The sequence below is a fragment of the Paroedura picta genome, chromosome 14 (genome assembly GCF_049243985.1).
Source record: "Paroedura picta isolate Pp20150507F chromosome 14, Ppicta_v3.0, whole genome shotgun sequence".
NCBI lineage: Eukaryota > Metazoa > Chordata > Lepidosauria > Squamata > Gekkonidae > Paroedura > Paroedura picta.
The window spans coordinates 14,918,906-14,946,864 of NC_135382.1; the positions used below are offsets into that span (position 1 = coordinate 14,918,906).

The window sequence follows — 27,959 nt, forward strand, 5'->3', positions numbered from 1 at the left end:
TGCAAAAGAGAAACAAGAAAGCAGAGGTTAATTGCCATCCGTTATTTTTGTAAGTCTAAGACATTCATTTCATATACATGTGCAATATCTGACAGAAGACTTATTGTTTTCTTATACATCTCTTTCTCACTTCTCAGTGGTCTCCTATGCAGGGATAAATTATAACTTTTCCTTCCGCGGTGCCATGCCACTGGGTGTTCTGGGGCCATTTGTTTTGTTGATGATGATTTAGACCAGGGGTAGTCAAACTGCGGCCCTCCAGATGTCTATGGACTACAATTCCCAGGAGCCCCTGCCAGCGAATGCTGGCAGGGGCTCCTGGGAATTGTAGTCCACGGACATCTGGAGGGTTGCAGTTTGACTACCCCTGATTTAGACTTATCAGCACAGAGGTAAACTACACAATACATTTCCTCACCTGTTTACGCTGGCTTTCCAAGGCTCCCTGCAGCCACTTGGCAGCAAGGGAAAACCGCTTCGAAAAACAAAACAGGACAGCCCAAGTGGGGGGAGGAAAGACTCCTGTCTCCCCTTCCCAACAGTTTTCTCGCTTAAAACACATAAGGAGGGGGAGGGTTACCTAATTGATGGTGTTGCCCCATATATACAGACTAGTTTCAAAGCCCATTTCTAAAAATGGGCCTTGAAAGGGGAGAAGGGGCAAGGGGAAGGGACAGAGGAGGTGCCCCGGGCGCGGCAGCTTACCTGATGGTCCGGCTGGATCCGCAGCTGGCAGAGGCCTTCTGGGGTGGCAGGGGCAGGCTCCCCCTGGGCCGGGCAGAAGGCTGGGCTGGGTAGAAGGCCATTCCTGGGTCGGGCAGAATGGTGGGCCATTGGGCAGGCGCGCAGGTCGCTCCGGACTTCTGGTGGGCCCAGCAGAAGCCTCAGGACAGTGGTGCAGGTTCCCGCAGCCTTCTGGCGGGGAGCATGGCTGCCGGGGGCTCCCTCGGACGGCGGCCTGACGCATCGGAGGCGCTTTGCGCCTCCGACACATCAGGCTGGCGGCAAAGGAGCAACTGCAAGCCGCGCACAGCGCGGCTCATAGTTGCTGGGGCTGGGAATCGGAGAGACCAATCAGCGCCTGCCGATTGGTTCCTCCGATTGTCTGTTCGGAGGAAGGGTCCAATCCAGACCCTTCCTCATCACGGACACATCCCACCCCAGAACCCCTTACCCTTTCATTTAGTCCGTGGCACCCGTGGCGCCACGGGCGGTGTTAAGATACTTCACATGGAGCAGCAAGGCCGGGGAAACAACTCTCATCAGTGAAATTTTTGTATGAGAAAACTGCTTGTCGGGGAGGCAGTACCCCTCCTCCCCACCTCCTTCCAGGGCCCCATTCTGAGGCTGCATGAGTTCCTGGGTTGTTTTAGAAGCTGTTCTCCACATCCACTGTGGGGAACATGAGCAAATGAGGGTAACTAAGTACAGAAATGTATTGTGTAGGTTGCCTTCCAGGCACTTTCCAATGGATGCCTACAAGAGCTGGACAAAAGCAAAGGATGCTGTTGCAACAGGACTGGCTGTACATCCTGGAGCTAGTTCTGGTTTTTCCAAGGTGCAGCCAGAAGAGCTACAAGAACATATGATTAGGATAGGGATAGAATTAGGATAGATAACATGCCTATTGTGGACAAAGATGGCGTTGCTGATACATTTCCAGTATGCTACTGCCTATATACAGCTTAAGGCAGAAGTAGTGGCTGAAGGTTCTACCAACAGAAACAAATGCAAGGTGGCCAATTATCCACCTCTTATTTATATTATATTTAAATACCTCCCTTGCCGCTCAGGACTGTTTACAATGGAACTTAACATGAAAACAGTACATTGTAAAGAATCTAAAAACCAGGCTGCGTGATCTGCAGAAACACATGGTGTAGTCATTGCGGGATAGTATCACTTTCTGATTTCAGATCACGTTTGAATGCTCTGCGACATTCAACACTCTTTATAGAAAGCACAACATTTTTTTTTTTTACAACCTGAGTCGTTGCTATATTATCCTAGATGCTCAGCTGTTCACAATGCCACAGAGATTACAGTGGGATGGTTAAATTACACTTGAAATGAAATAGGAAAGAAAGCTTTTTAAATGTTACTTTTGTTACTCCAATAAATAAGGAAATTAAGGAGAAAAAAAACTATTTGGAGAATGTTTTACTTTACTCGGAAGGGATTTCCATTCTTTCACGTTGATTCTCCTCCCACAGGCGCTATCCCCAGTGATGAACAGAACTGAATTCCAAAACATGAAATAGATTTGAGCCAGGCGGGTTTTACAGTACAAAACACAGTTCGACTGAGATTTGTTTGGCTATTTTCCCCCCTAATCTTCAGGAAAGTAAGAAGGAGTTGGTGCATCTTCTTGAGCAGATGCTTTTAAAGGGGACTAGAAGGCTGCTGCTTAAAGCTGATATGGATTTCCATAGCTGATGGGAAAAGAAATATCTATCAGTCAGTTCTTTGACATTTTCTTAGGCCACTACCAACGAATTCAGGTGTGTAGTCATGTTGGCTTGAAGCAGCAGAACAAAGCAGGAGTCCAGGGGCACCATTAAGACCAATGAAGTTTTATTCAAGGTATGAGCTCATGAAAGCTTATACTTTGACTTTATTGGTCTTAAAGGGGCTGCTAGACTCAAACTTTGTTCTGGAGGAAGCACAGTTAAACAAGCGATGATTAAACACTGTTCTAATTGGGATAACCAACAGAATGTCACAAACTCAGTAGGAGCAGTGCTGCTATGCATTCAACAGATGTATATCACAACTCAGTATTTATACAGCACTTTGGGCAACCCCCTTAAATATGAACATCTAAATTTTCAATCCACGCAATTGCAGCTGGGGAGAGTACAAAGAGCTCTATTTCTCTTGGAAAGCACAACTCTCGCAGCAACAACTCTGCAATATAGGTCATTAATACGTCCTTATTACAGACAGGGAACTGACAGTAATAGCTTGCTTAAAATTATTGGTGAGAATGTGACTGAAGTGAGATATGAGTTAAGAACATACTATTCATTTCAATGCTCTACTGCATTAGATCTTAAAGGTATAATTTATCCTTTATTGCAGACCAGGGGTGGTCAAACTGTGGCTCTCCGGATGTCCATGAACTACAATTCCCATGAGCCCTTGCCAGCACAAGCCACAGTCTGGCCACCCCTACTGTAGTCTCAAAGGAGAAAAAGGAACATAAAGAGAATCTCATCCAAGTGAAACAAAACAGAATGCAATTGGACGGAATTAAAGGATTGGAGCCATAGTTCTTCCAGTCTTGTGGAAGAACAACTAAGTAAAACTTCAAAACATGCCAGAAAAATATGAGGAACCTCCTACAACGGAGGGCAATAAGTGTATATGAATGTCCTTCCCATGCTGCAATTACTGTGTCTGTGGGTAGGGAGAAATTTGATGGATGTAAAACCAAATCGTGTTATATTTTTCTTGAGTGGTTTCAATTAAACCTCTTACATTTAAGATGCATAATTTCTCACCTAACAAAAATTCATAAAACTACTTTATTGCGGAAGGAAAACTGAAACTATGACGGTCAATCTAGGGTTGATTTTTCCACATCACAAAATAAAGCGCTGCCATATCACACAGGGATCCCTGCTGTTTATTATTACAGACCTAATAACTATATCTGTAAACCGCTCCACAGGAGCGGTAAGAATAAAGCCGTAAGGCCTAGGTGGGAGGAGAAGGGGGCAGGGGCGAATCGGGATAAAAACTCAAAGGGGGGGAGGGGGCAGGGGGTCCCAAGCCCAGGGAACAGGGGGCCAGCAGACCAAGGGGGAGGGGGCAGCCAGGGGGCGGAGGCAGGCTGCCCCACCCCTTTCAAAGCCCATCCTAGCGCCCTTTGCATTACGACTTGCAATGGGCTTTGTTTCTAGTTGATCAATAAATTCACTTCTTTAGCTCAGAAATGTGTTGTTGATAATCTACAAAATGCAGAATTAACCATTACAGGGAATGAGGAAGGAGAATGGAGAATGTTCTCTCTTTAATTTTGAGTGAGAATATTCCCTACCTGCCTAAATTCCATAGGGACTGCAAAATGGCATTCCTCTGCCAGGCATATAGTTGAGGCCAGGGCTGGTTAAACATTATGAGCCTCCCTCCTTCTCCTTCTCTTCAGCTCCTGACCCTTTGTTTTAGACCAGGGGTCCCCAACCTTTTTATCACCGGGGACCGGTCAATGCTTGACAATTTTACTGAGGCCTGGGGGGGGGGTACTTTTTTGCCGAGGGACATCGCTGCTGATGAGCCCCTGCTCCACTTGCTTTCCCACCAGCACCCTTGACTTTCTGCCGCCCGCTGCGTGGTGCCACACCGAGGGGGAGCCCCAGCCATGGCGGCCACTGGAGAGCACCAAAGGTGAGCTGGAGGCCGAGTGGCAGGGTAGCCCCCGAGGCAGTAGCTGGGGAGGAGGACGAGGAGGAGCCATGGAGTGGTACCGGTGCCCGGACTGGGGGTTGTAGACTACTGTTTTAAACTACCTTAATTTTACACTAATCTCAGTCCGAGTCATTGGCAGTGGGCATTTTGGAGGGTGGGAGGAGGAAGACTCATTTTAATGCAGTTTTAATCGTGTTTTATTGTAAACTGCCCTGAGCCCACTGAGGGGCGGTAAAGCAATTGAATTAATAATAATAATTCAATAATCATCATACATAAAATCATGACCATACTTCTGACGACGTGCCGGCTCCCTGAATGGCCCTCAAGGGGGAAGACCCAACCACTGAGGATCAGTCGTCTGACTGGAATGCTCTTTCCTGGCGGCCAACCACAGGCCACCCACAGAAGGCCAGCCCTGAGGAAGGCTGGCTGCTCCCTCCATGGAGGCCCTGCCAATCTCATATGCCTGTGGGTGTAGAAAAAGTTGAGTGCCTCCTCTGCAGAGGATCTGCCTCATTCCCCACCTCCTCACTCCCACCGCACCTTGGGAAGGCCAGCTACCTTCTCTGTGGATGCCCTGCTGATCTTGCCCATTTCCTCCTGGCAGGATTAGAGAAGGCAGCCACCTCCTCCACAAAGGCCCTGCCATTATCACCCACCTCCTTGCTAACAGGGGTGGCTAAGCAGGGGGGCACACGCATCCTCCGCCACAATTTTACCACTCTCCACAGCCCCCTGCCAGGAAAGAAGGGGGGGAGCCTGTTCCCCAGTCTACTTTTTAAAGGCAGGCTTCTTCACTAGCAATTAATAACACCTGAGTTCTAAATTTCTGGCTGCCATCCCCTTTCTTACTGTAGCCTTGCATTCTTATTGGTACACTTGATGGACCCTTTTTGGACCCATTCTCCTTACATAAAGTGAGTCCAGTTGTGATGGTTGCTCAGCTGATGTTTTTGCTTTAGATTATGCAAACCAAACTCAGAGGGGCAGAGTCCCTTTTTCCTTGGCTGATGGAGGAAAGAACTATGGGGAGTTGATACCGCTTTCAAGTTCATGTGAATGCAGAGTCTAAAATGGCAGCAAAGCAAATCAACCCAACAGATGCTTCGGATAACATTTTGGAAGGAAGACTATTGTCCCTGTTGTTCATTTTAACTGTTCACCCTGGGGGGGGGGGAACCGAATGAGACGTTGAAATAGCTGGTAATGAAAGGGCAGAAGAAAGCGGGAACTGATACTCTCCTGATGAAGCTGTTCTGTTCTGATTTGTGCGCCATGAAGTGGAGAGAGTGGCATGTAATCAAGGGCAGGAAAAACCTTCCCAATCAGGTCACCAATGCTTGGAAAGGAGAAAGGACAGCTTCCTATTTCAGTGAAATCACTCTTCACTGTTTTTTTGTAGTAATGGAAGATACGCAGGGACTCAGAAGCATCAACACAAGTCATTCTTAGGTGATACCAGGTGCTGGGAGCAGTATATATTGTTTTTAAGGTAATTAACTTCAATTCAGTGGAAAAAAAATGCTATATTGAGAGTTGCTATTTAAAGTGACTATCTATTACCCAAGCCATATGTGGAATTGCCATCTGTCCCGTGGAACAGCTGCTGCTTCTGACAAGTGCAGAAATAAAAGCTTTAATATAAATATAGCCAGCTATTTGGGAGTTATTTTAAATGTTCAAATCATAAAACAAAGTTGATATGTATCTTGCGCTTGCCATCAAATCCTGCATGTTACTGTGGTACATTTCACAATCAGCCTAAAGAATAACCCCTATTTTATTGCTATACCACAACACACATCAAGTCTTGTTCTCCATCCTTTGTCTGCAGCACGGAGGCAGGTGGCAACCAGGACTCTTTCAGAGGTGGCAACTCACCTGCGGAATGGCCTACCCCTTGGGAAGCCAAAATCAGACCAAAATCATTTTATTTTTAATCCATGCTTTTTCAAGGGTCCTTTTTAATGCTGTTTTTATTGAATCATAGAATCATAGAGTTGGAAGGGGCCATACAGGCCATCTAGTCCAACCCCCTGCTCAACACAGGATCAGCCCTAAGCATCCTAAAGCATCCAAGAAAAGTGCCAGTGAGAGGGAGCTCACCACCTCCTTAGGCAGCCTATTCCACTGCTGAACTACTCTGACTGTGAAAATGTTTTTCCTGATATCTAGCATATATCGTTGTACTTGAAGTTTAAACCCATTACTGCATGTCCTCTCCTCTGCAGCCAACAGAAACTGCATCCTGCCCTCCTCCAAGTGACAACCTTTCAAATACTTAAAGAGGGCTATCATGTCCCCTCTCAACCTCCTTTTCTCCAGGCTGAACATTCCCAAGTCCCAAGTTGACTGCTTCTAGCCAGAGAACTGTCCAGCAATCACCATTTCAAGCTGCTGAATAGTTTGATTCTGTAATTATGCTTTGTGCATTCCATGTTTTTGGTATACCATTGCACCATTTTGTTCTGTGAGCTATCTAGATTTGTGGAGAGAAGGCATACAAGTTTTCTATAGAAATGTTATACAAATTCTGCGCTCATAAACCTCAGTTTAGTATGTGCCTATTGGTTACTCTGGGGTTTTTTTTTTTTGCAGTGCTGGTGTCCTTTCCTCTTCTTTACAGTCTACAAACATGCTAGAAGTCAAGAAAGAAAAAAATTCTTGGTAAGGGAAGGCAGTGGGTTTCTGCAAAGGACACTTGCTGCACTGTGATTCACTCACCCAGTTCAGAAAGATCATCCTGTAGCTCTTCGCAATCATCTTGGCTTTTCACTACCCTGCATAATTCAACAGCCTGATGACTTGGTTACTACACTGCTCTCTCCTTCAATGCCAAATCATGTATGAACAGATTAAACAGCAACAGTCTCAATATAAATCCTGATGGGACCCTATTGCTCGCTTCTCTCCATTCTGAGAATTGCCCATTTAGCCAAGTTTTCATCCAAGAGAGGACACGTCCTTTATCGCACGACTGATAAACTTACTCAGGAATTTTTGATGTAGAAACATCTTATTATGCCTCAGCCATAGGGAGAATCTCTAACATATGCAATGCAAATGCAACAGAAATTCATTACGGAAGTAATAGTCAACCAGTAAAGTTTAAGGCAGGGGTAGTCAACCTGTGGTCCTCCAGATGTCAATGGACTACAATTCCCATGAGCCCCTGCCAGCAAATGCTGGCAGGGGCTCATGGGAATTGTAGTCCATGGACATCTGGAGGACCACAGGTTGACTACCCCTGGTTTAAGGGACACGGAGACACGAGCTGTAAACATCCAGGAGGCCGGGCACAAGGTGTGTGTTTCACTAGTGAGTCAAACTCCACCTGGTACAGCCGCAGGGAACAAGTGTAACGCTCCGGCATTGCATTGCAGCATCCCCATTATTTTTCAGGCTATTTCAAAATTTTAAAAGTCTCGTCTCATTGAGATCTTTGTTTCCCAGAAACTGAAAATGCTATGAAAACTTAATACAATAAAATTTTGTCAAAAAAAATTGAAGAAGAAGAGTTGGTTCTTATATGCCGCTTTTCTCTACCTGAAGGAGTCTCAAAGCGGTTTACATTCACCTTCCCTTTCCTCTCCCCACAACAGACTCCCTGTGAGGGAGGTGAGGCTAAGAGAGCCCAGATATTACCGAAGAAGAAGAGTTGGTTCTTATATGCTACTTTTCTCTACTTGAAGCAGTCTCAATGCGCCTTCCCTTTCCTCTCCCCACAACAGAAGGTGGGTGAGGCCTTCCAATGTAAATTTGATTGGATTCTTTGTCTTTACTGCCTTTGCTATGGAAAGTATCCACACTGGAGCAGCTGTGTTTAGGAAAAAATGAGTTTTAATGTTTGATGCTTTCACATATGTCTTATAGGACAATCCAATTCTTGCAACTTTCTTGTGTGGTACTTTGTCAATGTTAAGAATTAGATGTCTACCAGTTCACTCGTATCCGCATGCTTGTTACCCTGATCAAAAAACTCTTGAGAGGTTGACAAGGAGCCCTCATCTTCCCTCAGCAGACTTCGTTCCTTGATATGCTTAATGACACTCACTTTGATAATGGTTTCTACTAATTTACCTGGAACAGATGTTCAGCTAACAGGCCTGTAATTTCCTGGATCCCCACTGGACCCCCTTTTAAAAACTGGGGTGACATATGCCATGTTCCTGTCATCTGACATAAAGGCCAATTTTAATGAAAAGTTACATATCTGCTTGTTTATAAGATGGCCAAATTTACATTGGAGGGCCTTCTGAATCCTTGGGAATTGGCCATCTGCACCTGCAGAGTTATTCCCTTTCAGTTTGCCTAGTTATCCTAAGAACTTCATTTCGACTCAGTTCTTTAGACACCCTTCCTAAAAACAGCTGCTCTAGCGTGGATACTTTCCATACCAAAGACAATAAAGACAAAGAATCCATTCAGTTTCTCTGCCATCTCCCCATCTTCCTTAAGCAATCCTTCGATTCCTTTGTCAACCAGAGGTTCAAACTGCCTCCCTGGCCTGTTTCCTGCCGCTGATATATTTGAAGCAATGCTTATTTTAAACCGTTTTTGATATTCACGCCCCATATTCTCTTTTTGCTCATCTTTCATTTGGTTTGCCTGAAAACTCATTTCTGTTCAATTCATTCAGGGAAACTTTCCAGTTTTTAAACTGTTTGTTTTATTTGCAGGCTACTCCTCTCCTACTGCAGTCTTGGGGTGGGAAACAACATGAAAAAAACCCATACATAAATGAATTAAAACTAAATTCCTATTTAAAAGAATGCTCCAACACTGCCCCTATAGAGGCCAATATTGTCCTGGTTTGGTTTTGGTATGCCAGTTTCAAATGGTGGGGAGCAGAGGAGAGGGCCCATTCCAATATTACCATGTGCTAACCTTGGGCCCATATGCCTGGTGGAAGAGTTCCATTTTACAAACCCCTCGGTACTTTGATAGTTCAAATAGGGCCCCTATCTCTGCTAGCAACACATTCCAGCAGGCCAGAGGCAGGTTCCTCTTGGTCCTGATTGAGGCCAAGTGCACTTCTTTGGGGCCAGGGACCATCAACAAATTGGAATTGGCTGAGAGCAGTTCTCTTCAGGGGACATCCTCAGAGATGTGGTCTTTGAGATAGGCAAGGCCCAGACTGCATAAGACCTTGAAGGCTAAAACCAACACCTCAAACTTGATCCACAATGTGCAACCAGAGCAGCTGCTGGAAGGCAGGTCGAATATAGGCTCTCCATGGGGCCCTCGTGAAGACCCGAGCAGCCACATTCTGGACCGATTGTAATTTCTGGATTAAGGCTAAGCACAGACCCGCACATAGTGAGTTATAGTAATCTAGTCTGGAGGTGATGGTCACAAGGATCAGTGTGACTAGGTGTCCTAGGGCCAGACAGGGCACTAGTAGCTTCACTTGGTCCAGATGGAAAAACACCTGCCAAGTTACCCTTGTGACCTGTGCCTCCAATACTAAGGAAGGCATGAGGATCACCCCAAATTCCTGATAGATGTTGCATAATATCAGGGAGAGACTCACACACTGTGGCACCCCATATAGGAGTTGGCAGTGGTGTGACTGTTCCTCGGCAATAGCAACCCTCTATCTTGACCAGCCACTTACAGCTTCCTTGACTAGAGTCATTAACCGTGCCAAAATCTTTTTAGACTTGGTGGTGCCTTTCCAGATTACAGATTATAGTTTCAGAGAGTAGCCGTGCTAGTTTGCAGTAGAAGAACTAGATTAGTGTCCAGAAAGAGCTTAAAGATCAACAAGATTTTGGGGGTATAAGCTTCCAACAGCCAAGGTTCTCTTTATCAGATAACAAGCTAGAATGAAAATCCAAGTCCTCCGAAGTATGGTTTGAAATTGTTTCTGGGCCCCCTGGAGAGATCTGATGGTCTTAATTTTCCTTTCTAGCTTCCTTCTATTAGCAACATATTAGCAAAGCATCCTCTCTTGAAATCAGAAGTGATTGTTTTGCTCTTTCTCTTGTCATGAACACTGAATTTATTATCATTGTGGTCACCGATCTCCATTGGTGCAACAATACTTACATCTTGCACCAGATCTCAAGCCCAGACTCACTATACCCCTAGACGGCTCTGTAACCAACGATTTCAGTGTATGGTGTCTAGAAAGCTTTTCTCTGTTACATTATTTGAACACGTATTTGCCCAAATCATTATGAAAGTAATAAAAATCACCCAGCATTACAACATTTTCCCTTATGGTCACCTCATTTTCCTCTCCATCTTGAGTTCAGCCTTCTGGATTTGATCGGGGGTGCAACAGTACACCAAAACTTTAAAATTGTCCATAGGGGCTAGTATGTCCCCACCCATAGCGATTCTGTAGGTGAATTTATTCTGCTAATATGGCTCTATGCTCTTTAATATAGTGAGCAACACCCCTCCCCCATGTCCTTCCCTCTCTTGCCCATAAAGTTTATATCCATGAATAACAGTATCCCACTGATTTCCCCCATTCCCCTGGCTTTCAGAAATGCCACTATATCTACATTGACATTTAGCATCAAGCACTCGAGATCCTCCATCGCTTTTAAATGCGTCACTTTTGATTTGCACTGGTCACCTACGAGAGTCAGACGCAGCCTCTCTGGCAAATTCCACTCCTTAGAGATCTACCAAAGGGTAGAGAACACCTAAGCTGAAGTATGGAGACAATTCTGATTCCTGGCCCTTCTAACTCACCAGGGGCTGTATGGCACTGGTTCTCCAGGGTTTCATGAAAAGGTCTCTCCCATCCTTGCTACTAGGGATCTCTTTAAGCAGAAGTTACAGCGCTAAGCCCGAATGAGAACATCCAACCCTAAAAAGGGCCGGCTTTTAAAATGTATAACTTGATAAGCCTTAAAAAATGCTTATCTTCCAGATTCAAAGGCCATAGAGTTTAAACCAGGGGTAGTCAAACTGCGGCCCTCCAGATGTCCATGGACTACAATTCCTATGAGCCCCTGCCAGCGAATGCTGGCAGTGGCTCATGGGAATTGTAGTCCATGGACATCTGGAGGGCTGCAGTTTGACTACCCCTGGTTCAAACTATAAAGACGAACTTAAAGCAAGTTCAGAGTATATAATCAAATGGTGTATGTGTGAGTGTGTATATAAAATCAAGTATAATGAAATTCATCTCACGGTTGAACTCCGGAGCATAAAATGTAATGGCACATATATAACCAAATGCAATTCAAATGCAACTCAGTGTTGAAACGCAAGTGATTTAAAGTCATTAACATACACAGCACGAACAATCAGCCCTACAACATCTGTACCGCTTAGAAAATGTCAAAAGGGGAGGAGAAGGGACTGACATCTCCCCTTATTTATCTGTAAACATTGATACACAATTTAAACATGACTTCCGCACTCGCTTCCAATTCTGATAATGATAAAGGGGGCGGGGGGAGTATTCCAGCCAAATGTACTTACTTATGCATATATCCATCGTTATTCCCCGTTAAGTTCATCTGCATGACAGCCTGAAACTCCGTCTCATTACAGCAGTATTTAAACACGGTGTTGTTATGGTGGCAGCAAAAGGTGTACGATTTATTGTCGGAGAGACGCGGGCAGTGGAATCCAAAATGTTCACGGCCCTTGTAGTCTGTATATGGCTCACAGACTCGAAAATGGGCAGACAGTGCTGTAAGGCAAAGAGCAATTCGCTTTGTAACTCATTTGCAACGGCCGGCTCACTTTGCATTGACATCGCCCAATCACACGCAGACTCTTCTGAGACATCACATCAGCCCTGCAAGGAAGACCAGATCCACAGTCCCCATACTGCACAAGTGGGTGTGCTAAGAGGCTTGCCCAATGTCAGGATCAGTGCCTGTTCTCTGCCATGACTAGTCCATCAACAGGGGTCCCTCCACCTTGCCTATATCCTTGTATTAACTCAGGGCTCTTTGTGACACCCGGGCCCACTATTTTCTTCTGTCTGCCTAAAACCGAAACCTGTCTGCTGTTCTCATGTTATCATGATTTGTAGTGCCCGCTCTGAACTGTTTGTCTTTTGAACCTTGCAAGCTAGCTCTGCTTTGTGTAACAATAACATTGTATCTTGTCAATAGGCGCCAGGCAGTCCAAGGACGTGCCAAATGTGACACTCCCTGGCCTGAACTGGCACCTGGGAAGGAGGGGATCCTCCCTATGGGAACATTCAAGTTTTGGGCGGGAGAATTGTCTTGAAAAGGGCTTGCATTTTCATTGTGGGTTAGATTTGACTTTGCTAGTTATAGTGACTGAAATAAACTTCCATTACAGCTTTCTTATTACAGAAGTTTTATTGTGAGTTCTTTTAGCACTTGACACCCAAAGCCTTGTAGTGGCTGAAGTGTAATTTAGAAACACAAGTTTGCACTTCAGCTTCTCTGGGAAAGAGGGCAGTTCCCATCCTAGACTGCGCCCCTCTCCCTGTGGCTGCTAAGAGAGGCAAGATTCACCTGTCTCCCTTCCAGAAAAGCTAATAGCCGTTTCAGGGAATGGGGAGTAGCAAATAATTAGGCTGGGGGACAATGAAATACCACATCTGTTTTGCACTTCCCGGCCTCTATGGGATTAGGGATGCCAGTCCCCAGATGGGGGCTGAGGACCCCCTGGAATTATAACTCATCTTCAGGTGACAGAGATCGGTTCCCCTGAACAAAATGCTACTTTGGAGGGTGGACTCTGTAACATTAGAATCCCCTGAGGTCACTTTCCACCTGCTTCGGGCTCATAGGACATACCTGACTGATGTTGGATTGACCACATGCTTTCCAGATGTGGCTCCCTTGGTATAAGCCAGGGGTAGTCAAACTGCGGCCCTCCAGATGTTCATGGACTACAATTCCCAGGAGCCCCCTACCAGCGAATGCTGGTAGGGGGCTCCTGGGAATTGTAGTCCATGGACATCTGGAGGGCCGCAGTTTGACTACCCCTGGTATAAACAGTGAAGGGCAGAGGAGTGTCACTGTTTTGCTGAATACAGCCTGTCAGGCCTCATTTCCCAATTACTTGATGAACAAGTAAACTAATAGATGGATGGAGATTTTATCTTTGAGAGAAAACAAGACTCCTATGATGAGGAAGCCTTTCTTCTTGAGATAATGTTTCTTTTTTCGCTGCATCTTGCCTTATGAGTAGTAGTATATATGTTTATTGTTATTTATGGATTTTATTGTATGGCTTTTATTGGGGGGTTTATATGTTGTGACTCGTCTCGAGCCTCCGGGGAGAGGCGAGTAATAAATCTAAATAACAATAACAATAACAACAACGACAACAACAAATCCTGCCCACTCCAGCTCCAGGTATTTCCCAATGTAGAGCTAGCAACCGTACTCTATGCTATTGGATGGGCTATTTGACTGGTCAAAAAACTATTTGGTTTAGATTCAAATGAGTAGCCGTGTTGGTCTAAATTGGCACAATAAAATCAGAGTCCAGTGGCACCTTTAAGACCAACAAAGATTTATTCAAGGCGTGAGCTTTCGCGTGCAGGCACTCTTCGTCAGACTAAGAACTGACCATCATTCCTACTGTTATAATGGTCAGTTCTTAGTCTGACGAAGAATGCTTGCACTCGAAAGCTCACGCCTTGAATAAATCTTGGTTGGTCTTAAAGTAAAGTGACCAGATTTTAATGAAGGCAAAGCGGGACACCATCCCGGAAGGGGGCCAGCCCAGCTCAAAGGGCATGGAGGCGGGGGGGGCAGGGGCGGTGGCCCTCCCTCCCTCCGACATCACCCTGCCCACAAAAGTGTGTCTAGTCAAGGCTATAGTCTTCCCAGTTGCAATGTATGGCTGTGAAAGTTGGATCATAAGGAAGGCCAAGTGTCAAAGAATTGAGGCTTTTGAACTCTGGTGCTGGAGAAGACTCTTGCGAGTCCCTTGGACTGCAAGGCAAACAGGTCAATCCTAGAGGAGATCAGCCCTGACTGCTCTTTAGAAAGCCAGATCCTGAAGATGAAACTCAAATACTTTGGCCACCTCATGAAAAGGAAGGACTCCCGGGAGAAGAGCCTAATGCTGGGAGCGATTGAGGGCAAAAGAAGAAGGGGAGGACAGAGAATGAGGTGGCTGGGTGGAGTGACTGAAGCAGTCGGTGTAAGCTTAAATGGACTCCGGGGAACGGTAGAGGACAGGAAGGCCTGGAGGATCATTGTCCATGGCATCGCGATGGGTCGGATATGACTTCGCAAGTAACAACAACAATGCCTCTGAGTCTGTGTGTTTGTGTTTGTATGTACCTGATATGCTAACATTATTTTAAAATCACAGTTTGTCACAATAAGGATAGACTAGTTTGCCCTACTATGATGAGACAAAAAAAAAAAGATTTTGGTAAGCAGAAATTAAGAGATAAATGTACAGTAGCTGTGTTAGTAAGGAATATGGTGAACCAGTTTGCTATAAAGCAGTTTCCTCAAAAAAATTTAAATAGCACAGACTGGAAGGACGGCTATCCCTAGCTACAACTTTTAAACATAATAAAAACCCTCTAACATAAAAACCTAGTGACATTTTTCCCGTTAAGCCAAGCTGCATTTATTTGGTAGCACATTCTCTCCAAAGAGCTAACTTTTTTTTTAAGATGCTGTTTTTAAGCTTGGTGCCAATCAAAAGGAAATGCATTGTCTAGTGTTGGGATCTGACAGATCCCCAGGTTAAGATTTCTGGGATACAAGGCTCAGCCCCAGCCCACAAGTTGTTCCACCGTGAAGCCCTGTGAGATGCTGTGCTCATGGTCTGGCTGGCCCAGGGAAGGAGGGGGGCTTGACCACGGTACTGCCCAGGCATCAGCAGGTGTTTGGAAGCACCGGGGCAGCTCTGAAGCATCCCAGCAATACTGGCTGATGTATGGCCAAGTTGCATGTACTATATATGCTAATAGTGAAATGACATCCACCACTAAGTATCTATTTTAATTTCCCACTTTGCTATGTGAATATTAAGTGTACAGTCCACAAATGACCAGGGGTTAGGCTCCACCTGACCTTACAGGAAGCCTGATCAAGGAGCCAGCTGTATGCCATTGTCAACTGCTTCTAAATTCCAAGATGTAAAAGTTGGCCAGTACCCGCTCTTATGGTAATGACTGCAACCCAGGAACAGGGCCGGAACAGCCTGAGAGCATATCAGCAGTGTTTTTAATTACTGTTTCCATGACAAAAGTTATAAACAACCCAGTATAAACAAGTGTCTTGAAAATCACTCGTCACTTCTAACCTTTTCCCTTCCCTCCCAAGGAAGACTCCAGTGGGAGAGAATTTTAGGGGAAAAGTAGCTCTCCCAGTTAAGAGCCAGTTTGGTGTAGTGGTTAGGAGTGCGGACTTCTGATCTGGCATGCCAGGTTTGATTCTGCGCTCCTCCACATGTAACCAGCTGGGTGACCTTGGGCTCGCCACGGCACTGATAAAACTGTTCTGACCGAGCAGTGATATCAGGGCTCTCTCAGCCTCACCCACCCCACAGAGTGTCTGTTGTGGGGAGAGGAATGGGAAGGCGACTGTAAGCCGCTTTGAGCCTCCTTCGGGTAGGGAAAAGCGGCATATAAGAACCAACTCTTCTTCTTCTTCTAAGACCCGGGGAGACTCAACTGAAACATGGGAACACAGACATGCGGTTTGAAGAGAAGTGCCCAGGCGGATGGATAATATAATGTAAAACTGGGATGAACAGAAACCCAACTACAAACCTGGGGACATTAGGACAGGGGTAGTCAACCTGTGGTCCTCCAGATGTACATGGACTGCAATTCCCATGAGCCCCTGCCAGCGTTTGCTGGCAGGGGCTCATGGGAATTGTAGTCCATGGACATCTGGAGGACCTCAGGTTGACTACCCCTGCATTAGGATATTCCCGCCTCTCTTCAGCGTCACAGGGACAGCTGCACTGATATTGATTCATTCCCACGCCCCCCTTTGCTCACATGCTTGTAGTCCTTGACTTTTCAATGGTATGCTTTTACTTCTGGTAACCAACGGTTACTTGCACTCGTAAACATTTTCTTTTTCTGAAACAGAAGCTATTTGATCCCTGCAGCAAGGGGCAACAGCTTGTGCTTAGCAAAGGACAAGAAAGGCTGGGAGAGTCTGCCTAGCTGCATTGTAACAGTGCTTCCAAGTGGCCTGCTGGTGGCAGCAGAGAGTGAATTCTGTTTGTGAAAGTGAATAAGCAGGTTAAAGCTGCAAAACAAATTTCGAGTCCAGGGGCACCTTTAAGACCAGCAAACTTTTATTCAAGGTTTGAGCTTTCGTGTGCACGCACACGTCCTCAGTTACAATGTCATGGAATGGAATAATCGGTTCATACTCATAGGCAAAGTATAAATTTGCCTACAGCGTCATGAATATGGGTTACAAATGCCAGAGATAATAGGAAAAACCAGCAATGGGGATTTGTTTGTATTCACTTGAGATTGAAATAGCATGGGAAGCTTTATGTGTACAATAAATATGTCTACATTAAGAGAATGATGAGTATGTATGTATGTATGTATGTATGTATAAAGGTAAAGGTATCCCCTGTGCAAGCACAGAGTCATGTCTGACCCTTGGGGTGACGCCCTCTAGCGTTTTCATGGCGGACTCAATACAGGGTGGTTTGCCAGTGCCTTCCCCAGTCATTACCATTTTACCCCCCCAGCAGCAAGCTGGGTACTCATTTTACTGACCTCGGAAGGATGGAAGGCTGAGTCAACCTAGAGCCGGCTGCTGGGATCGAACTCCCAGCCTCATGGGCAGAGCTTCAGACTGAATGTCTGCTGCCTTACCACTCTGCGCCACAAGAGGTTCATATGTATGTATATGTATATGTATATATGTGACAGTAGTTAGCTGAGACTCTCAAGCCCCCGTCCTGTCCTCTGAAGAATGGAAGCACCTTATGCATTGAATAATACCTATATATATTGCAGATATATTTGAGAATTTAAATGGTATGAACTACTTCCATTGGAAGATGATATATAGAGGTAGGAAATTATGATTTAATACACTGCATAATTGCTGATGTTCGTTTGATACTGATGCTTAATAGTTTATTATTGTATGTTATTTAGGGACAGGCCACTGAGGAAAGACTGATGTTTGAAAACAGGTACATTATCTGGGTACACTATCTTGAATTAACTATAATAACTGTGGCAGTTTCACTCATCGGAGCGAAGCCTTCTGAAGCATGCTGTGAAAGATCAACAGCGGCCTGTCGCCAAGCATTTTCTCTTACGGCTCCCACCTGGTGGAATAGCCTGGAACATTCTCAACATTTTAATTGTTCCACAAAATGAATAGATCTGGGAAATTTTAGGCCCTTTTCATTGGGCATTTTACACCGTTTAGGTTGCACTTATTCTTCAGTTTGGAATCCAGCTTTACTGTATGCATTACATGGTTTTTCTAGTGCATTCTCTAATTCTGCAATCCTGTGTTTATTGCACTGTTTGTTGCATATTTCCCAATTGCATTATGTTACATTGTACAGCCTTTGGCTGGACTACACATGAAGTAAATAAAGCATTAACATTTGCACAGATATATCCAGCTTGCCTCCCAGAGTCATAGATCTGAATATTTTTCTTTGGTAAGGGAGCAAGAAAATATTGTGCAGATTTGAAAGGTGCAGTCAACATCACAGGGGACAAACCCTCAATCCACAGGAAGCCCATTGACCTTTCTGATCCTTATAACTTTTTTTCAATCCGTTGTCTGTTAAATCTGCTTGTGTCCACCGAAATACAACAGTCTGCATCAAAGCCTGAATCAAGTCTCCAAAATCTATGACCCACTCCTATCACAGCTTCACAGCTGATATTTGTCTGGGTCTGCTGAGAGGCACAGAAGGTATACTGAAGTACCTGAAAACAATATGGATTGGCAATAGTCCTCTGGGCTGCTACAGAAAGGTAAGCATGGCAAATCAAGGGTGAGAACTCCTGGAGATGTAGAGAAAGAGCCTGGGAAGGACAGAAGCCTCAGTGGGGCTCAGTACTACAGGTCTACCTTCTGGACACCTTTCCCCATATGGCTCTTACTTTATGTTCCAGAAATACAGGCACGGCCATCACCCAGCTTGCTGGGGGGTAAACGGTAATGACTGGGGAAGGCACTGGCAAACCACCCCGTATTGAGTCTGCCATGAAAACGCTAGAGGGCGTCACCCCAAGGGTCAGACATGTCTCGGTGCTTGCACAGGGGATACCTTTACCTTTACCTCGAGTCATACCAGGAGAGCTTTAACACACAAAAATCAGAGAGGGTCTTGCAGTACCTTAGAATGAACCACTGAATTGTGCCATGAGCTTTGGTAAGGGCCATGAAATAATATTTGCAACTTTAAGGAGGTATGAGGCACTTTACTCTAAGAAGCTGTAATGCAGCTACAACTATTATTCCCCCCCAAATTCCTTACCTGTTGATAGAAGCACAGAAAATATAACCATCAGCGTATTCAAGGACTGTAGACCACAACTTGTCATCGTTTTGTTTTCATTGATCTGTTCGAGAATTGCCTGCGGAACAAGCAAGACGTCATTGCTTTAGGATGCTCTGGGCTGATCCTGCGTAGAGCAGGGGGTTGGACTGGATGGCCTGTATGGCCCCTTCCGATTCTATGATTCCATGATTCTATTGTGAAGTTAAAGAACAAGGCTAGTACGTGGGTGTTTAAACACAGGTTTAACTACCCAACTGTTCAAAACAACATGCCTAAAATGGTAATGTGCAAGAAGTTCATTGGAGCATAGAGTTCAGTTGGCAGGAAAACCCGCACGTGTGCCAGCTCCACAGGGGGTGGGATGCCCTCATTTTGGAGCTTTAAGCTAGAAACAAATGTCTGCAGCCCCAAGATACTGTCTTGAGCAGCTAGAGGCTTAACACCATGGGAATGCTGAAAATAAATTCTACAAATCTGACGCTTGCTTTAAAAAAATCTGGTCCCTCCCCATATGCGTGATCCACCCCGGATGGACAGGATTAGGGAAACATCCGTGCTGATCTGGCTGGAACAGTTATTGGGTCAATGAATGCCGCCATCTTTCTCTTGATGTTATTTTTAGTTCTTGTATAACCGGCGGTTTTATGCTGTATTCTACTGGGTTTTATGTGTAAACCGCCCAGAGGTGATTTGTCGTCAGGGGCAGTCTAAAAAGTATATATAAATAAAAAAATTAACAATAAATACATAGAATTAAAATAAATAAATAATGAGACTGAATAAATATAATAAATATAAATAATAAATAAAAATAATACAAATAAAAGATTAAAATAAATAATAAAAATGAATAAAAATAATGAAACTAGTAGATAGATAGATGATAGATAGATGATAGATGATAGATGATAGATGATAGATGATAGATGATAGATGATAGATGATAGATGATAGATGATAGATAGATAGATAGATAGATAGATAGAAATAAGCACCTCTCCCGAAAGTTGGATCCATATACATTTCTAATAGCACTCCCAGCTGAGACTTAAAAATATCTCTGCCCGTTGAGACATCCTAATGCTAACTGTGGAGTAAGCATGCAAATCCACTCTAAACCAAAACATGCAAGGTGACGGCAGTTACAGCATGCTAAGTGGCATACAAGGGTCTGGGACAACTGGGTCAAATCCCTGCTTTATCATGAAAACTTGCCGGAGGAGCTCCTTCCCTCCCCGGACTCTTGCCGTACGGATCAAGGAAAGGAGTGGAGAACAATATGATAATCGTCCTCATCTCTCCACTGTTTCCCCCTCCCACAGTGTCAGTTTCTATAAAGATGTCTATTCCTCACAGCCACCAAGTTACAAGAAGTCCACCCAATTTGTTAGTTCCCAGACTCCAAGAGCGGTGAGCCGACTTCATGAAATGTCAGCTTTTCCCCAAAGCCTCACCGGGGGATAGAAGATTTTTGTTTTGTTATTTTAATGTGACAAGTGAAATACAAACTGCCATGTCAACCTTTGCAAAAGACGAAAAAGAACTCTCTCCTGTTCCTCCCTCAAAATGAACAACCAGCTCAGAACGTTTCCGGATGCAATGCAATCCAACTAATGCATCCATTACTTTACAATAAGCCTTTACATCCCACAAATCTGCACACAGTGGAAACCAGACCTCTCTTTCTCTTTTTGGCTTATGCTGTAAAGCGCTACGCACATTGATGAGAAGGGCATTAATCTATGAACAAATACTCATTAGGCCTTTGTATATTGTATCTCAGGCCACCAGCCACCACCTAGAGCGGGGTAGTCAAACTGCAGCCCTCCAGATGTCCATGGACTACAATTCCCAGAAGCCCCTGCCAGCGAATGCTGGCAGGGGCTTCTGGGAATTGTAGTCCATGGACATCTGGAGGGCCGCAGTTTGACTACCCCTGACCTAGAGGCTGACATGATAAAGTACTCATGATAAGTATCTTTGCACAGAGACCTGAGCCCACAGCCGTAATCACAGCACCCTGTAAATGGGTAAAAACCCTGGAGTCCCTTTTTCTGACTGCACCAGCTTCACACCACCTTCTCTGCCCTACCTGGGGGCAGACTAGGGATGCCAGTCTTCAGGTGGGACCTGGGGATCTCCCAGAATTATAGCTAATCGCCAGGCAACATAGATGTTCTCCTGGAGAAAGTGGCTGCTTAGAAGGTGAACTGTAGGGCATTATCACTGGAGGTCTTTAAGCTAAGGCTACTACTTTAAGCAAAGGCTACTATTACTACTTTAAACAAAGGATACTAATCCTGGATGCTTTAGGTTGATCTTGCACTGAACAGGGGGCTGGACTAGAAGACCTGTATGGTCCCTTCCAATTCTATGATTATATCCCACTGAAGTCCCTCCCCTCCCCAAGCCCCACCCTCTCTGCAGGCTCCACCCCCAAAATCTCCAGGTTTTCCCAACCTGGAACTGGCAACACTAAGGCAGAAAGATTCTAGATTATAAGGTTTTTCTTTTCTTTTCCAATTCAGTTAGTACACTCTGGTGCTAGATGATTTGCCAAGACAATAGTTGACTGTCCTGATAGTTTATTAGGAATCCATGTTTTGTAAAGTATCATTATCTTCAGGAGCTTCTTGATTGCCCTGAAATAGAAGGAAGACCTGACCTCCCCCCTCCCCTCATGATACGCACTCTCTTTCTGTTCTAATCTTGTCTGAGACATTTGGTTGGGCTCCACTGTTTCCCTTGCACCCACTCTGGTGCCTGATACATGTTCTGTAATACTTGTCCTACTGCAATGTTTATTGGAGGTCTTTGTTGTCTGACTACATAACTTAATCAATTTTTCATCCCTGCAGAATGACAATATCACATTCACCTGTGCCTTGAGGAGCCACAAATCAGGCCATCCCACAAAGATTCATTGCAAAAATCTAAGTCTAAAGGATGTCCTTTGATATGCACTGGACATCACAACCCACAATACACCAACAATGGTCAGGGATCTGAAATCCTGAGCTGGCCCAGACAAGGTGCCATAGGAAAGATGTTGAAATCACTCAGACCATTCATTCTGGCTCTTTCCAACACCAGCTCTGAGATTACTTTTGCCAGGTGCCCAGGAAGGGAGTAGATGGCCAGTACATGAGCAGAATACACAATTTAACCTGGGAATCTAACATAAGGAACATACAAAGAACACCAGCGATCATTTGCATTTGTCACAAGAGAAAGTTTCATAGATGATGGTAGTCACCATGGCCAACACTACTTTATTCCCCTGTTAAGACCTGATGAAAGACAGCAGATCCAGGCTGTATCAGATACACCCCATCATTTTCTTCTAACTTGCTTTCTGTCATGCAAACTAGATATATTCATTCCTTCAGCAGCCTACAAAAAGTACACTTTTATTCTTGATTGATCTAGCACTAGAAAAGGTTTATTGATGGAGTAGAGGCCATAGGTCCTTTGCACCAGCATCTCTCAGGACTGGATGGAGATGTCGTCATGTCTCACTGGGCAACATTCAGAACCTTTGTCCCCTCCAATATCTTCCTGCCCCCATTTGCACAGGACTAATGCCTTGGTTCTCATGGTGTCTGAGTTTTGTCTACCTTTTATGAGTTTGCTAGGAGGAGCTGATTAGCAGGAGGTCAAGAGATAATAATAAAATGATACCTTTCATAAGATGAATTATTGCTTGTTGGTATATGTCAATTTTAGGGCATGGTCACCAGAGATGTAAGCAGCCACAGAGGTTAAAATGCCGGAGTCTGTCTGTAGAGAACACAATAGGAACAGAGATGACGTCCAATGAATAAAGAAACATTTACAAGCAAAATATTATTTGCAGTTATACATATTCTGTCATTCTTAAAGAGCACGATGGTGACAAAGCTGGGCCTATGCAGAAGGCAGCCTCACTTACTTGGAAGCCTCAAGTCTGAACCGCACTAAGGCAACAGTAACTGCTATGGCCCTTGTCCAAAACAAATCCCGTAAATGCTACTCATCCAATAACCGTAGAACCATCTGTAAACAGCCCGTGGCGCCAGGGGCGCCACGGACTGTATAAAGGAGTAAGGGGTAGTGGGGAGGAGTTAGGGCGGGACCGGTCCGGGATAAAAACTCGGGGGGGGCCAATCAGGAGCCGCGAAGCGGCTCCTGATTGGCCCCTCCGAGTGTCAATCCCGCCCCAGGCAGTCAATGGGGAGCCGCGCGAAGCGCGGCTCCCCATTGCCTGCTTCACTCGCTTGGAAAATGGCGGCCCGCCTGGTGAGAGCCTCGGCTGGGGGGTGGGCCGGGAAGCCTTCTCTTGGCCGGCGGAGCGGCCTCGCAGCGTTGTGGACGCTGCGAGCCTGCTCCGCCGGCCGAGAGAAGACTCCAGAGAGCCTCGGGGGGGTGGATGGGTGGGGGGGGGGAAGGGAAGCCTTCTGCCGCGGGCCGTAGCGGGCTCACAGCGTCGTAGACGCTGTGAGCCCGCTGCGGCCCGCGGCAGAAGGCTCCAGAGAGCCTCGGGGGGGTGGATGGGTGGGGGGGGGGAAGGGAAGCCTTCTGCCGCGGGCCGCAGCGGGCTCACAGCGTCGTAGACGCTGTGAGCCCGCTGCGGCCCGCGGCAGAAGGCTCCAGAGAGCCTCGGGGGGGTGGATGGGTGGGCGGGGGGGAAGGGAAGCCTTCTGCCGCGGGCCGTAGCGGGCTCACAGCGTCGTAGACGCTGTGAGCCCGCTGCGGCCCGCGGCAGAAGGCTCCAGAGAGCCTCGGGGGGGTGGATGGGTGGGCGGGGGGGAAGGGAAGCCTTCTGCCGCGGGCCGTAGCGGGCTCACAGCGTCGTAGGCGCTGTGAGCCCGCTGCGGCCCGCGGCAGAAGGCTCCAGAGAGCCTCGGGGGGGTGGATGGGTGGGGGGGGGGGAAGGGAAGCCTTCTGCCGCGGGCCGTAGCGGGCTCACAGCGTCGTAGACGCTGTGAGCCCGCTGCGGCCCGCGGCAGAAGGCTCCAGAGAGCCTCGGGGGGGTGGATGGGTGGGGGGGGGGAAGGGAAGCCTTCTGCCGCGGGCCGTAGCGGGCTCACAGCGTCGTAGACGCTGTGAGCCCGCTGCGGCCCGCGGCAGAAGGCTCCAGAGAGCCTCGGGGGGGTGGATGGGTGGGGGGGGGGAAGGGAAGCCTTCTGCCGCGGGCCGTAGCGGGCTCACAGCGTCGTAGACGCTGTGAGCCCGCTGCGGCCCGCGGCAGAAGGCTCCAGAGAGCCTCGGGGGGGTGGATGGGTGGGGGGGGGGAAGGGAAGCCTTCTGCCGCGGGCCGTAGCGGGCTCACAGCGTCGTAGACGCTGTGAGCCCGCTGCGGCCCGCGGCAGAAGGCTCCAGAGAGCCTCGGGGGGGTGGATGGGTGGGGGGGGGGAAGGGAAGCCTTCTGCCGCGGGCCGTAGCGGGCTCACAGCGTCGTAGACGCTGTGAGCCCGCTGCGGCCCGCGGCAGAAGGCTCCAGAGAGCCTCGGGGGGGTGGATGGGTGGGGGGGGGGAAGGGAAGCCTTCTGCCGCGGGCCGTAGCGGGCTCACAGCGTCGTAGACGCTGTGAGCCCGCTGCGGCCCGCGGCAGAAGGCTCCAGAGAGCCTCGGGGGGGTGGATGGGTGGGGGGGGGGAAGGGAAGCCTTCTGCCGCGGGCCGTAGCGGGCTCACAGCGTCGTAGACGCTGTGAGCCCGCTGCGGCCCGCGGCAGAAGGCTCCAGAGAGCCTCGGGGGGGTGGATGGGTGGGGGGGGGGAAGGGAAGCCTTCTGCCGCGGGCCGTAGCGGGCTCACAGCGTCGTAGACGCTGTGAGCCCGCTGCGGCCCGCGGCAGAAGGCTCCAGAGAGCCTCGGGGGGGTGGATGGGTGGGGGGGGGGAAGGGAAGCCTTCTGCCGCGGGCCGTAGCGGGCTCACAGCGTCGTAGACGCTGTGAGCCCGCTGCGGCCCGCGGCAGAAGGCTCCAGAGAGCCTCGGGGGGGTGGATGGGTGGGGGGGGGGAAGGGAAGCCTTCTGCCGCGGGCCGTAGCGGGCTCACAGCGTCGTAGACGCTGTGAGCCCGCTGCGGCCCGCGGCAGAAGGCTCCAGAGAGCCTCGGGGGGGTGGATGGGTGGGGGGGGGGAAGGGAAGCCTTCTGCCGCGGGCCGTAGCGGGCTCACAGCGTCGTAGACGCTGTGAGCCCGCTGCGGCCCGCGGCAGAAGGCTCCAGAGAGCCTCGGGGGGGTGGATGGGTGGGGGGGGGGAAGGGAAGCCTTCTGCCGCGGGCCGTAGCGGGCTCACAGCGTCGTAGACGCTGTGAGCCCGCTGCGGCCCGCGGCAGAAGGCTCCAGAGAGCCTCGGGGGGGTGGATGGGTGGGGGGGGGGAAGGGAAGCCTTCTGCCGCGGGCCGTAGCGGGCTCACAGCGTCGTAGACGCTGTGAGCCCGCTGCGGCCCGCGGCAGAAGGCTCCAGAGAGCCTCGGGGGGGTGGATGGGTGGGGGGGGGGAAGGGAAGCCTTCTGCCGCGGGCCGTAGCGGGCTCACAGCGTCGTAGACGCTGTGAGCCCGCTGCGGCCCGCGGCAGAAGGCTCCAGAGAGCCTCGGGGGGGTGGATGGGTGGGGGGGGGAAGGGAAGCCTTCTGCCGCGGGCCGTAGCGGGCTCACAGCGTCGTAGACGCTGTGAGCCCGCTGCGGCCCGCGGCAGAAGGCTCCAGAGAGCCTCGGGGGGGTGGATGGGTGGGGGGGGGGAAGGGAAGCCTTCTGCCGCGGGCCGTAGCGGGCTCACAGCGTCGTAGACGCTGTGAGCCCGCTGCGGCCCGCGGCAGAAGGCTCCAGAGAGCCTCGGGGGGGTGGATGGGTGGGGGGGGGACGGGAAGCCTTCTGCCGCGGGCCGCAGCGGGCTCACAGCGTCGTAGACGCTGTGAGCCCGCTGCGGCCCGCGGCAGAAGGCTCCAGAGAGCCTCGGGGGGGTGGATGGGTGGGGGGGGGACGGGAAGCCTTCTGCCGCGGGCCGTAGCGGGCTCACAGCGTCGTAGACGCTGTGAGCCCGCTGCGGCCCGCGGCAGAAGGCTCCAGAGAGCCTCGGGGGGGTGGATGGGTGGGGGGGGGGACGGGAAGCCTTCTGCCGCGGGCCGTAGCGGGCTCACAGCGTCGTAGACGCTGTGAGCCCGCTGCGGCCCGCGGCAGAAGGCTCCAGAGAGCCTCGGGGGGGTGGATGGGTGGGGGGGGGACGGGAAGCCTTCTACCGCCGGCCGCAGCGGGCTCACAGCGTCGTAGACGCTGTGAGCCCGCTCCGCCCGGCGGCAGAAGGCTCCAGAGAGCCTCGGGAGCGTCGGTGGGTGAGGGGGGGGGGCGGGAAGCTTTCTGCCGCCGGGCGGAGCCGCCTCGCAGCGTCGCCGCCCGCCTCACCTCCGCCCGGACTACGGCGTTCAGAAGCCTGCCAGATCAGGAGCCGAAGCCGACAAAAGGTACGCCGCTTCCCCTCCATGTAGCCCCGGCCCTCCCCAACACCTTCTGCGCTCCGCCGTGGGGAAGGGGGCCAAGCCTCCTGCGGCCCTGTGCTGCCCTGTGCTACGCCAGCCAGGCCTACCCTTGCCCCGTGCCAATGCCATCTAGCGCCCATTTTATCTACAGTAAAATGGGCTTAAAATCTAGTAAAAGACATAAAGCTAGATGTTACAAAAACAGACAAGGAGTTAAAATAAGATCAGTATCTACATTTAAATGTTTGTTAAAAGCACTCGTAAACCAGGAGGGGGGATAACTATTTGCTAGAATATGGATTCAAGTGGGTTGTAGGTTGATCCAAAGTAGCAGAATAAAGTTTGTGTCCAAAAGTTTTGCTGAAGGTGTACGCTTCCATGTGCATGCACGCTTCCTCAGACATACTGAAATGGCAGTTACCAGCCCATAATTATAGATAGAGTTAATTAGTAGTAAAACCGTATAATGAAGATATGCAACAGACTCAGAGACTACATATGAATGACAAGCCTAGCATATAACGTTACCATCCAAAGAAAAAAAGACTGGAAATTGATGAATGCCAGCGTTGAAGAAGTAACCATCTTTAGACATTTGGGTATGTTACATATCCAAAATTTATCTTGGAAAAATCCATTTCAATCTCTTTGGAATAAACCCCACATCTAAATGCTCTGGCACTTTTTTTTCACATGGTGGGAGGGAAATATTATTCCTGCAACCATACAAACATTCTGGGGAAAACTTAATCGATACCTTTTATCTATATACCTGCACCATAAAGTATCCCAGAGATCATTGATTCATTTCTTTTATATTTGAGGAAAACAACTAGATTACCAAAATATGTATCAGGTTCAGCCATCCGTCAAGAATCTGGAATTCCTTTGTTGGGATCAGTGGCTTGGCTAGATGCTTTGAGACTCAGAATCAAGATTATCTTTAACAACAGATCTAAACTCCTACTCAGATTAAAAGACGATCCTTTTCAAAGTAAATGGAAAAAGATGGTTGACCAGAGACTGAACCCAACTTGGTTTTTCTCCAGTTTCATTATTCTCAATGGAAAATGACAGAACAACATTTTAGAAGGTCAAGAAAGAACTATCAATATTGGATTTTAGAAGTACAAACCAATGAGCAAGACAGATATGTTCTTTGGTACATAATGGACTCGAGCCAGCTACTACATTACCAACATACTTAAAATCTATGACCTGACCCCCCATTTTGAGATTATGGCTCCAGAAACGAAAAGCCACTTATCTGGGAATCCCTTTTGCAGAATGGGGCTCTTTTTGTAACACAGGGAAGATGGGTTCTCTGGTTCACCCAGTCTTTGAATGCTCAAACTTCAACGGGGGGAGAGAAAGATGGATTCAATCACTGTTGGAGAAGAATAAGCTTATAAATGTAAATCAAGATCTATATTTTCTGTTATGGATTGTGTACCCATATACTACCAGGTCCTATTTCTTGGCAACTCAATATAAAATTAAAATTAATAAACTTTTATGATTCCCCCATGTGATAAGACTTAAAGGAAAGGTAAACTTTATAAAGGAAAGGTAAAGGTAAACAGTAATCTTATTCGTGATTATCATATACCATACTGTGCGCAACAATTACTGGATCACAAAGATTTATTTT

General features: G+C 47.8%; 1 protein-coding gene across 11 annotated transcripts in view; it reads right to left on the bottom strand.

Annotated features, from left to right (window-relative positions):
* Positions 1 to 27,959, bottom strand: part of SHISAL1 (shisa like 1) — an 83,107-nt gene that overhangs the window by 26,317 nt on the left and 28,831 nt on the right. For all 11 annotated transcript variants that reach the window (XM_077310574.1, XM_077310572.1, XM_077310563.1 and 8 more), the window contains exons 2-4: positions 22,531 to 22,629; positions 18,826 to 18,925; positions 11,860 to 12,073 (exon numbers count right to left, since the gene is read on the bottom strand). In XM_077310574.1, the coding sequence (XP_077166689.1) occupies positions 11,860 to 12,073; positions 18,826 to 18,892 (281 nt within the window). In that variant the 5' untranslated portion in view covers positions 18,893 to 18,925; positions 22,531 to 22,629. The remainder of the gene's footprint in view (positions 1 to 11,859; positions 12,074 to 18,825; positions 18,926 to 22,530; positions 22,630 to 27,959) is intronic.